Source organism: Wolffia australiana, chromosome 12 (genome assembly GCF_029677425.1).
Source record: "Wolffia australiana isolate 7733 chromosome 12, ASM2967742v1".
Lineage (NCBI taxonomy): Eukaryota > Viridiplantae > Streptophyta > Magnoliopsida > Alismatales > Araceae > Wolffia > Wolffia australiana.
In genome coordinates this window covers 13,515,775-13,528,442 of record NC_135846.1, presented here as the reverse complement: position 1 = coordinate 13,528,442, position 12,668 = coordinate 13,515,775, and the positions used below count along the sequence as shown (strand labels likewise).

The window sequence follows — 12,668 nt, the reverse complement described above, 5'->3', positions numbered from 1 at the left end:
AAGATAATTTGAAGTACCAGTTCCCCTCATGAAAGTTTGTGCAACATGAAAGAGTATATATTAGGGGTATTTAATGGTAAATTTGATAATATTTGAGGGAGAAATAAAAATAAAGTTGAACCTTATTTTTGTACATTGTGTTTTGACCAATAAGTAAATAAAAAATCATCGAGAAATCGATTTTGAGAGAGATGAGTAATCAAATGAGACATCATAATGAATTAGGTGTTGGGTTTTGTGCCTTGGTTCAATCATGGAAAACAAGTTTTTCTGTGAATGCATAAGGGATTATTGATTTTAAATTGATCTTTGAAACAATACCTCACACGTACCTTATGGGGAACTTGTTCCACCTCTGACTTGCTCACTCTAAGATCATTCTGAAGTTGTTCACATGCCGGCCTCTGAAGCTGTTCACGTTGCTCTTGGATCTCCTTGAAAATCCACTTCTTCTTCAACTCTCGTTGAAAATCTTGAAGATCTTACCATGAAGACACTGTCCTTTGTTGAGTGGAGAATGGGAAGGGTCCCAATTCTGGCAGGCCTGGGTGCTTCAAATGGGTGCCCCTTCCCTATTTATATTTCACTTAAGTTATTCTCAAAAACCCATTATATGAAATATATTCAACAATGCCCCTATGATCTCATTTGTGTGACCCTCTAGGCCTATGTATCATTTTATTTAATAACTTTAGTGGCCTAATAAAAATTATTGGCTGAAATTATTAATTAACTATATCAACATATAGATTAGTTAACTAAGGATCAATTTAACCCAAACGATAAGTTAAGTTTCTAGCCTGTGGGGTGCCAATCTACACCTCTTGCTCTAGAAGATAACTGAGTAGTGTTCGGACTCTCTCATGGTACTTTTACCATCATCGATTACTGGATATGTATAATCCATCATCTGTGCAAAACTCTTGAACAACTTAGGTTATGGTTGATTGTCAAATCCTGATCCATAATTAGATTACTACTGATGCATTACAGGGATCATTAGAGACTGCCTTCTCCAGTATCATCACTACCCTGGCACGGAATTCTCTGCGTCATCTTCCTTGAGTCAATATCCTCTTATACCAAGGGCAGATGATCCCATCTTGACCACTCAATCATCTCAGTGAGTTTCTTACTTGATCTGAGCTATTAACGTGTTTGAATCCCATGATTAAAGGCTCATAAATTGTAGTCAAAATGTAGTCATCCATCCACGAGATGTCCTTGGTGTCTCAGGTAAATGGATCACTTAGGCTGCCCTGGCAAGAATTAACCTGATTGACGTTTAGGTATAATACCATTCATGGAATTCATACAAATCAATTAAGTGAACTATTTCTCCAAAGAACACCCACTAATTGTCTTTCATAGATTCAGTAACCTAAGTGAGATAAGTTTATCCAAAGAGCCCATGGACCCCCCATATCATAGGGCATAAAGAACAGGGTTATTAGAACAAAGCAAGCCATAGGACTAGGATTTTAAGGATAAAAGTACACTTGTAAGGATAAAATTACAGCCCCTCAATTGATGAGAACAGAAAAGTGAGTAAATAAAATCCAGGGAACCCCTCATATCATGGCACTCCTTCGTATATTCTAGAGCACAAGGTGTAGTTTGGCACCCCTTGGGTTAGAGACTCAACTAATGATTACGTTAAATAGATCTAACAATAAATAATCTATATGATGATATAGTTAATTAATTTGGAAGGCCAAGAAGGATTATTGGGCTGCTAGAGTTGTAATTAATTAGACTAATACATGGACTAGATGTTCACATGTAAATGGTATTATGGATGTCAAAAGATATACTTATATGAGGGTTTAATGAAAAATACCAACTTGGTATAAATAGGGCATGACCATCAATGAAATTTACCCAGGCCATAACTATTCATGGCTATTCTCCTTCTTCTCTCTTCTCCCCTTAGCTCATCTCCTTTCTCGATACCATTTGGACAGCCTAACAATGAGGACAAAGCGTGAACAGAGCTCTTCATAGTGAGGGAGGATATTCAACATGCTATGGACCACGTGGATACGTCTAGAGGCTGGACACGTATAGCTGTATGAATATTTTCACTAAAATTTAATTATAATGAAAAAATTTAAGCAGACAAATTATTCAAAATTAATGCATAAAATGTGATAAAAATATTTATAAGTGTTTTCTAGATATAATTATGATAAGCTTAGTGGGAACTTATCTCTTACCATGTATAAATATTTGAGGAAAAATAAAAATTGGAAGTGAAAAGTGAACTTCAAATTGATTAAGGAGAAGATTGTAACTCAAAATTTTTGAATTTTAAACACCAGAGAAACAGTTAGGTTCAATTTAGGGACAAGCTTTGTTTTTTGAGCCTTTTCTGTTGACTAAGCTCATAGTTAACTTGTTCAACTATAGTGGCAAAGATAGAGTGGCAACACATTGAAATAGAGTGCCCAATTTGGATATTTTTAAAATATTTGTATTTGAATTTTTTTCCCAAAGTTCAAAATAGACTGTTAATGACTTTGGTCCATGCAATATGAATCATCTATCGCAACTTATGTAAAAAGTTTAGAAGGTCACGCAGGGTTCCATGAGATTTGAGGCTTTTTGCCCTCTCCAATGTTGAGTTTCCTTCATTTTATAGGCTGCTAAGATCAAAATTATTTAGTATTATGTTTTATTTCAGAAAATCCAAAACAGCATAAACATTTAGTCACTAGCTTGAAGGGAATGATGGGAGCCATAACTAATAATTGTGGTCAATCCAAAATGCACTAGAATATAACGATGAGGATTAATCCCCCACTGTGATTTATCAATTAAGTTAAAAATGATAAATAAGATTGTAAATTTCGTGGAGGCCCATTTGAAAATCTTATTATACTTTTAAAAGTTTATTATGACTTTGAGATGTATTTACAATTTCAGTTATTGACCCAGGATTTCATCAGATCAATCTATATTATAGAGATTTTATTTGAACGTGGGTCTCCTATTGTAGATGGAGGCACGCAGATAAATATGTATTAGTTCCACCAGAAATATCCATTTGTTAGACATTTATCATGATGTATCTTTCATTCTTCTAGAACTGTAATTACAATTCCAAATGTTCATTTTGCAAACGTCAAATTATTTTATTTTCTTCAATTCATTATCTAAGTTCATTTTGTAAATAAAATGCTAATATTTCCAGATCATTTTTCTAATCATCTACTTGTTGCATGCATGTGATTACACCCATCTGTAGTCTCATTATATCACAATGATTACAAAAACAACTAAGGGTTGAATTTGAGTCCGAACAAAACCAACAAGAATTTTCATTTCTCTCAATCTTTTTTTCCCAAAAAAATCATGGTAAAATGACACAGGCATGATGAAACACTGACTCAGCCCTTCAGTGCACTTGAAGATCAACCAATCATTGTCTTCCCAGTCAATATATCCAATCCAACTGCAACCGTATCACTATTTTGCACACAAGCCCATCATAATTCTTGGTCTCTCAGAATTATCCCATCATCATCTCTCTCTTCTTCTCCAGCATTCGTGTTCTCTTGTTCTCTCTCTTTCTACCTTTCACTCGCTCTCCCTTGTTCTCTCTCTCGCCCAGATGAAAATATTTATGAATTGGTAGTGTCAACTATCAGCTCTATATAAAGCAATGTAAAATATCTCTACATAAAGTTTAAAATATGGAATGGTATTCAAAGGAGAAGCCATGTCAGTATCATCCTCAACAAATTTGGATTAATTTAATTTTGGAGTAGTAAATCTTGCACATATACCCAATACTCATTATGATATTTGCAGCAAGGATTCAGTATAATATCATAGATAGATGACTAGGATTAAACATCGATAGGGTGAGGATAGAGGGCTAGGATTTAATATTAATAAGAGACTAAAAAATTACTAGAACTATAGATGTAAGATCGGTTCCATAAATGACAACAGCCCATTAAAACTTACTACTATGTATCTCCATATTTGTGTTCATATTTGGGAATATATTGGTCTTCTAAATGCCATTTCTTGGTTTTCCTTTTATTTATATTCTTATTTTATCTTCCTTATTTTTCCTCTTCTTATTATATTCTCAATTTCTTTTCATGGTACCAAAGTCACAATCAAACAATGTCAGGAGATTCCTCCATTGAAAGGCAAACTATTTGAAATTCTGCACATCTTGGAGTCATGAAAACCGCGGAAAAGCTCCCAACATTTCTTCCTACATGATCAGTGATTTCATTTCATGTTAAAATGAAAGCAATCAATATTGGAAGAGCTCAATTTTACCTTTGCCAAACATGCACGATTTGATTGAATATATCAAAGGTTTATCTCTGAATAAGAATGAGAGTATTGTTGAAAATCCAAGTTTCAATATTTGGTTGAGATTAGATCAGGAAAGGCTTGTGTTTCTGCGCTCAACCATGTCCAAATTGATCAGAACCTGGATCAGTGAGGAAAGATCGTCTCAAGAAGCATGGGAGAAGTCTGAAAATGTGTGTTTCAACAGAGATTCATTGAGAATTTTGGAGCTCCATTGATAGTTTCATACATGAACAAATGTGATATGTCCACTGATTAATATATTTCATATTTTAGAACCACAGTTGATTTATGCATTCCTAAGAGGCTCTGGAATTGAATATGCTTAGTCTGTTTTCAGTATAAAAGAAAACATAAATCACTTGAATTTTGAAGATACAGTTGTAAATTTGAAGTCTCATGACACTTACCTGGCATATCAGTAAGGCTTAAATGGAAGAATATGTTCTTCCTTTAGCCAATACCATGCAGATTTCAAGTTCACAAACAGAGAATCCCTTTTTAGGCAGACATCTGCGACCATAGGGATATTATCAGAACCATAGAGCTAGAAATGCTATATTTAAGTGCAAATTCCATATCTGTTCACAATTCGGACATCGAGTATGGAAGTGTAATGAAAGGTTTTAGAGAGTTGGTCAAGTTTGGAGGCCCATAAAGCATAATTCATGTTAAAGAGCAACAGCTTCATAATCCCAGCCTGAAGTTTATATGATAAATTATATGAACTCAACAACAAATGAAGCATGGTATCAAGACAATTGAGCACACATCACATTACATCTAATTTGAATATGACGCATGAGATCAAGCTTCAGCTGGGTAAGGGCACATGTTTGAAAGTTTTATGATGTACTTCAAGTTCCAAAAATAACTAAAAATAACTAGAAACCACTATATGTTTTTTTAATGATGAACATCTAAATCTTATAAATTGATGTTTCTTCCTGAAAATCATTTTTCATAAAAACCACTTGAAATTATTCGCTTGATTTTTTGGGAAACGCACATGTTCAATCACACTTTGGTTTTCTATACTATGTAATTTGTGTTGATAATTCTAGGGATTTACTTGGCTTTATCTAATAAAGATGAATAAGCGATAGTTTGCATATCTTTGAGGAATTTCAAAAGAAAAATAGAGAATCGATTCTCATCTCGAATAGAGTATTTTCAGTCTAAATGGTCCCTCAATTCATTCGTCAACAAAATGAAATTATTCATAGGGTGTTTTATCAACACCCTAGAACATAATGGTACCATGGATAAGAAACATAAGCATTTTGTTGAAACAGGTTTGAACTTTCTTTAGCAAGAAATTATGCCAAGAAAATTATGGGATGAAGCTGTAGCTACTTCTGCATTTCTCATCAACTGAATCATGGTCAAAGTGGTTGAGCTGATTAAGCTAATCGCCTCAGTCATCGGTTCACTATGCCAGGTTTCTCTTCTCATGGGCCTTTGCCATGATTCTATGTATATGTCATGATGTTGACTTTGATGATATGGCATGAAGGGGAGGGATCCTACAAATCAATTCATCTATCTATCATTATATACATCTATTTAGTTATCTTTATAAATATCTTTATATATATATATATATTATGAGAATGTACTGTTTAGTTGCAAGTGGTGACCAAAATTTGTAGGAAACCTCAAAATGGATTAGAAATAAAGTATCTCTCAGATCAATCCCTCAGAATGTTTTCGAAGATGTGCATCGCAATCTGCACCATAAAATAACAAAGATAGATTTTTCCAGTCACATGGATGAATACACATACATACAAACATATATATATATATATCCACCTATCACTCTATTATATCTGTATATCTATTTCCCAATTTATCTATCTGAATCTCTCTTTCTTTCTCTCTATTATGTAACTATCTATCTAGGTTATATATCTATCTCCCTATCTATTTCTATTTCCATCTAGCTCTATCTCTCTCCATCCATGCTAACACAAGGGCAACTATTTTTCTTCTTTAAAAAGGTGGTGGTGTTGCCTGCTGACCATGACTTATCCCCATGTATGTTCTTCCACATGCTCAGATGCTACGTCCTGTTCTATGTCCACCCTCGATAAGCTGCAGCAACGTGGCAGGCATCACAGACACAATAAATCTTCTTCCATCACCATTAAAATCATCAGCATTCTAATCTTTATCATTTATTTTCTTCTAAATTCTATTGCAGGAGTTCCTGCAATTAAAAGCCTGCAATTATAACTTCTCAACATAGGAACTGACGACTCGTCCACGAAGATGGATGGGGGGGAATATATATAGATAGACGAGAGAGAGATACAGTGCCTACATTGATCCATTCTCGATTCATGTCGCAAGGTGATCACATGAGAACGACGAGGTCAACCACTCTTGTTTAACATGACGATGACAATGATCATCATCATCATGATCACCTGGTCAAGAAGTATATGAGGAGAAAGAGTGCCAGAAAGGATGCGACGAGGGTGGCCATCCTGCGGTTAGATTTGGACTCAAAGACCTGAAAAGGTATGTAGAGAGAGAGAGATCAGATAAGTGGCCTGGGCCGCATGCTTGACATCATGACATCATGACATCATGACATCATGAGATCATTACCGTCTTGAATCGATCTACGGTTCCAGATAATGCTCCCCTAGATGCATCCATTGCATTTCCCTGAACCCATCCAAGTGAAGAATCAGATGCACCATTTATACAGAGAGAGAGATTTATAGAGAAAGAGAAACAGCACTTGAGATGAATAGATGGAGATGGAAATATACAGAGATACATACAAAGATAGTGATATAAAGAGAGTTTGGGATGGAAGTTGAGGTAGAGATGCAGATATAGATGTAGATTGAGATGGATAAAGAACAGAGAGAAAGATGTATAGATGGATGTAGAGAGAGAGGAGAGAGGGTGATGCAGATGGAGACGAAGAACAAAGATTTAGTTGGAGATAGAACATGAGATAGAGATAGAGGTAGAGATGAAGATGGCAACAGAGATAGAGACAAAGAGTTGGTAGGTGATAGAACTAGAGATAAAGATAGGGATAGATATGGAAGTACAGAAGACCGAGGGATAGATATTGAGTTAGTGATTGAAATAGAAATTGGGATTGAGGATGAGAGAAATAGAAATAGAGAGAGATAGAGATAGTGTTACGATCCCCATGGAGATCTAACAAAATCAAGAAATGGGACGACGGGTAGAACCTCCGAATTGGAGAATAGGTGAGATAGATGAGGTAAAAGAGAAGAAGAGAGAACGCTAGGTGAACAAACTCTCAAGAACCTCCGAATTGGGAATTCTTGCCCTCATGACAGCCGGATACAGCTGCTCGTGCCAAGAAACCACAAGTTGATCTTTTATCCAAAAGTCCCTCTAATGACCTTACAAGGGGGTATTTATAACCCTACGATTTCAAGAATCAGTTATCTCATCAGGACTCTAACAGATAGAGATAAAGATGGATATTAAGGTAGAGATAGAAATGGAGATAGATATAGCAATGGGGATGGAGATGTTAGATGGAGATAGATATTGAGAACGAGAGATCGGGATTGAGAATGAGGTAGAGATGGAGATGGAAACATAATAAAAAGTGATAGCCGATAGAGATAGAGATCAATTACCATTCGGTCAAGGAGGCGGTTATGGCTCTCAGCCTCCTCATGTATGTCCCCGGTCAACTGAAAGAGAGAGAAGAGAGAAGAAACCCGTCAATCTCAAATGGTGGACGGATTTGGAGAGACGAGACTTACCCTTTTAAGTATATTAACTCTGTCATGCAAGCTATCCAGGGCCTTCTCATTTTCGTCATCTTCAAGCTCACGAGATGCATATGATGAAGAAGCCCTGATTCCTCCCTCTTCGATGCCATCGAAGAGAGCAGCCCTGTTGCCTCTAACATCTCTGAGAGGAGGAGAGAGAGAGAGAGATCCAAGAATAGTTGTCAGGTAAAGAAACACTGTTTGATTATGTCATCATGGTAGATCAGATCGAACCTCCTGGAATTTATCATCCCTTTTGGGGTTGTATTTCCAACAGTTTTTGATGGGTTTTGAGTTTTACTGATAATCCTGCCAAAAGTAATTATGCAAGGATTGAGTTATGATAGAGGACAGATGGTAAAAAGCTAAGAAAAAAGATAGGCACGGTTTCAATATGGGCGTAGGGCGGTTTTCAAACTGGCCACCGCACAGCTCGCTGAGCATTTGCTCTGCCTACCATCCCAGGCCAGGACCAGTGCGAAAGCACAATTTTGACTGGTTATTTATATAAAAAATCTTATAATAAACAAATGATTCATGTGGGTGATTGGTCAACATTTTCAGCCAGTATGACCAGGTTGCAAGTTCAAAACTGATAGGTTTCCCGGGCCACGTCGAGGGCATTCTCGCCATGTTTTCCTTTTCCATTCCTTTAAATAGCACAGCCCTCCTTCTGGGGAGGGCAGACTGAAAGTTATTCTCTCAAGTAAATGTTGGTCCTCTCTCCCCTCTCGTCTCTTCTTGGATCCGTGCTCCGTCTCCATCCACGATCCCCATCCTCGTGATCGTCTCTGCTTCACCGCGTCTTCAGGCGGCTCGTCCCCCGGCCGATCCCTACCTCCCCTGCTCGGCCCACTCTCCTACCCTTCCCGTTTCACCTCTCCACCCTGGGAATTTCCCTACCTCGCCTTGTCCTCTTCTCCTTCCGATACAAACCTAGCACAAGGTTCGTATCATGTGGGTGATTGGTCAACATTTTCAGACAGTATGACCAGGTTGCAAGTTCAAAACCTGCTCAAAAATATTTTTTTGGCATTGAATGTAGTGAATTCTTTGGTCATCTGTGCAGAATTTTTCGCTCTCGTGTAAAGGCGACTGTAGTCCCGTGGCAGGGCTTGGGGCCCAAGGAGTTAGGGGTAGTCAGAAATTTGCTCAGTTAGAGCGAATGTCTGCACTGAACTATGCGACCATCAACAAAATAGTTCAAAATCTTGGCATTTACAGCTTGAATCCTCGGTTAAATCTTGAAATTGGGAACATAACATTATTACATAATTCTAAAGTTAAGGTCATCTAATACTGTCAAAATGTATCTTTAAAAAACTTATACTGTCGAAAAGTTTTATATCTAAAAGTGGAATGGCGTTGTTTGTCGTTTCCTAGAAATCATTGAAACCACAAAGTATGATAGAGAAAAAGAGATCAGAGGAATTAAAGTTTTCAACTTTCAGATCACGTCAATCATCTTGGACCAGGGATTTTGGGAGCAAATGTAACAATTAAGAGCTTCCTCTTTTCATCATCCTGCTTAAAGAGGAGAAGTAGCGCCCTAGCTATATTAGCTAATAGCAACGAAGAATCATAGTCTATCACAAATGAGATCAGATCCTCGGAAATTCGCCACGACCTGCAGCTTCGCACCAACTAAATAATAATAATGTCTCGCAATAAAAGGTTTTCCGACATCAACATTAGAACTCTAAAATTCAGATCTCTTCAGGTTTTTGCTGCAAGGGAATCATTATCAAGAGGAGATTCTTCCACACCTCAGCAGGCAACAAAGAAGCAAATTTAACACTCTCAAATTGAAGATCTGATGAAAGATCTACCCAAAACGACGATCTAAGGCGTAACCTTTCAAACGCCTACAACCTTATTCGAGCCCCTCTTTCGATCTAGACAGACATTTCAGCATAAAATTGTTCGAATACCATCAAAAAAGAGAATATGAGAACAAATCTGGCACCTCCAATTCAAAATTCTTCAAAACGATTCGTTGTCGGCCGCTGGAGGTTACCGAAGCCCGATCGAAGCTGGCAAAGGCTGGCAGAACTGAAGAACGCGTCTTGAGTTTTGGTGGTTATTAAATAAACAAATTTGTGAGTTGGGCTTCTCAGATTCAGAAGGCCCATAATATTAATATAAAAGCCCATTAAACCCATTTCTGGATATCACTCCCAATTTCTATGAAATACAATATGCTCCTCAAATGATAAGAAACTAATGTTATTTAAATGACAGAACTTCATATTTCAAGTCAAATAGTACTTTTACTTTGAGGTCTGTTCCATTAAGCCCATTTCTGAATATTAATTCCAATTTCTACAAAATACGATATGCCCGTCAAATGATAAGAAACTAATGTCACTTAAATGACAGAACTTCATATTTCAAGTCAAATAATACTTTTACTTTGAGGTCGGTTCCATTAGCCCATTTCTGAATATTAATTCCAATTTCTACGAAATACGATATGCCCGTCAAATGATAAGAAACTAATGTCATTTAAATGACTCCACTTCATATTTCAAGTCAAATAATACTTTACTTTGAGGTCTGTTCCATTAAGCCCATTTCTGAATATTAATTCCAATTTCTACGAAATAAGATATGCCCGTCAAATGATAAGAAACTAATGTCACTTGAATGACTCCACTTCATATTTCAAGTCAAATAATACTTTACTTTGAGGTCTGTTCCATTAAGCCCATTTCTGAATATTAATTCCAATTTCTACGAAATACGATATGCCCGTCAAATGATAAGAAACTAATGTCACTTAAATGACTCCACTTCATATTTCAAGTCAAATAATACTTTACTTTGAGGTCTGTTCCATTAAGCCCATTTCTGAATATTAATTCCAATTTCTACGAAATAAGATATGCCCGTCAAATGATAAGAAACTAATGTCACTTGAATGACTCCACTTCATATTTCAAGTCAAATAATACTTTACTTTGAGGTCTGTTCCATTAGCCCATTTCTAAATATTAATTCCAATTTCTACGAAATACAATATGCCCGTCAAATGATAAGAAACTAATGTCACTTAAATGACAGAACTTCATATTTCAAGTCAAATAATACTTTTACTTTGAGGTCGGTTCCATTAGCCCATTTCTAAATATTAATTCCAATTTCTACGAAATACGATAGGCCCATCAAATGATAAGAAACTAATGTCACTTAAATGACTCCACTTCATATTTCAAGTCAAATAATACTTTTACTTTGAGCTCTGTTCCATTAGGCCCATTTTTGAATATTAATCCCAATTTCTATGAAATAAAATATGATAAGAAACTAATGTCACTTGGATGACAGAACTTCAAATTTCAAGTCAAATAATACTTTTATTTTGAGGTATGTTCTAATTTGAAACTGTGAGGGCGAACGGCATGGAGCATAGAGTGGACGTAACACATTTTCAATCTTAAGTAGTCCCATGACACCCAATGATTAAAGGAAACACAAGTAATATTGGATTATCCATATCCGTCCCAATATCTGACATTAGACTGACTATTTAAGATTAGATATCTAGGAAAAGGAAAACGGTATCCGACAATGGTATTGTATATCAGAGGGATATAAGTAATCTGGCCAATGTTAGATATCAATACTGATACGAAAATAGTGTGGACAATGACGGATGACCGATGACGGTACTGGATATTGTATGTAGAGATTTGGAAATAGGAGTTCTATATAATGATATCCAATGTTTTTTTGTAAAGTAACTTCGTCTTCATGCAGAGGAAGCTAGATATTATTTGGTGCAGTCTTAAAAAAATATTGAAAAATAACATCACTCACGCCCTGTGTGTTGCTGGCTGCATCTCCTACCTGCAATACACTACTCATTGCCTCACATGCTAGTCGTCTGCTCCTCATTGGCTTACTGCCTGGCTCAAACTGTTTAATAGTATTCTTACGAGCAATATTATCTAGCACAATATCATTTGATTATATATATACAGTCATGTAACTGGTTATTATGCCCTATAAGGCTTTCCCCATTACACCAAAATACTTATTTAATCACATGTTCTAATTACAACTTAGATATTTTATTTGTTGTATTTACTAATTGTATTAAATCACTTTTTATTTATCATACTTACATGATAAATTATTTAAAACATATAGAAATGTCTAAGTTTGATATTTTGAAAAACAAATATCCAAACCCCCCAAAGAAGGCAGATGAAGATATCAGGGCCAATATCAATAGCGTATCTACTGATATCTGATATTGACATCCAGACTCCAAAAATCAGTTGAGGCGGATATCGGGTTTCTCAATTTTGATATTCACTTCAACATCCATTCCAATATCGGAGTCGAGACTGGAAGAGAATCTTAACAGTGACAAGCAAAAGTTACGACTTTACGAGTGGTCTACTAAACTTACGCGATAAATTATCTAAAACATATGGAAATGTCTAAATTGATATTTTAAAAAAAGATATCCATGACCGATATCCGACATAGTATCCAAACCCCCCGAAGAAGGCAGATGAAGATATCAGGGCCAGTATCGATACCGTA

At 36.1% G+C, this 12,668-nt stretch overlaps 1 protein-coding gene across 2 annotated transcripts; it reads right to left on the bottom strand.

Moving 5' to 3' along the window:
* Positions 1-6,548: 6,548 nt before the first annotated feature.
* On the bottom strand, positions 6,549-10,207 carry BS14A (BET1P/SFT1P-like protein 14A). 2 transcript variants are annotated; one of them, XM_078584204.1, is made up of 6 exons: positions 10,081-10,207; positions 8,349-8,423; positions 8,106-8,256; positions 7,977-8,033; positions 6,952-7,011; positions 6,549-6,853 (listed from the first exon to the last, which is right to left on the bottom strand). In XM_078584204.1, exons 2-6 carry the CDS (start codon positions 8,363-8,365, stop codon positions 6,764-6,766), a joined length of 375 nt encoding a protein of 124 aa, XP_078440330.1. In that variant the 5' UTR covers positions 8,366-8,423; positions 10,081-10,207; the 3' UTR covers positions 6,549-6,763. The 2 variants fall into 2 exon arrangements, with proteins under 2 accessions (XP_078440330.1, XP_078440331.1); XM_078584205.1 differs by lacking the exon at positions 10,081-10,207 and adding an exon at positions 9,944-10,062.
* Between the last annotated feature and the right edge of the window lie 2,461 nt (positions 10,208-12,668).

Bases quoted from the DNA above. Each gene is read 5' to 3' on its own strand.
- BS14A (XM_078584204.1), bottom strand. The intron at 8,034-8,105 runs GTAAGTCTCGTC...TCTCTCTTTCAG, and splicing joins GAGTTAATATACTTAAAAGG to TTGACCGGGGACATACATGA. The intron at 6,854-6,951 runs GTAATGATCTCA...ATACCTTTTCAG, and splicing joins CCGTAGATCGATTCAAGACG to GTCTTTGAGTCCAAATCTAA.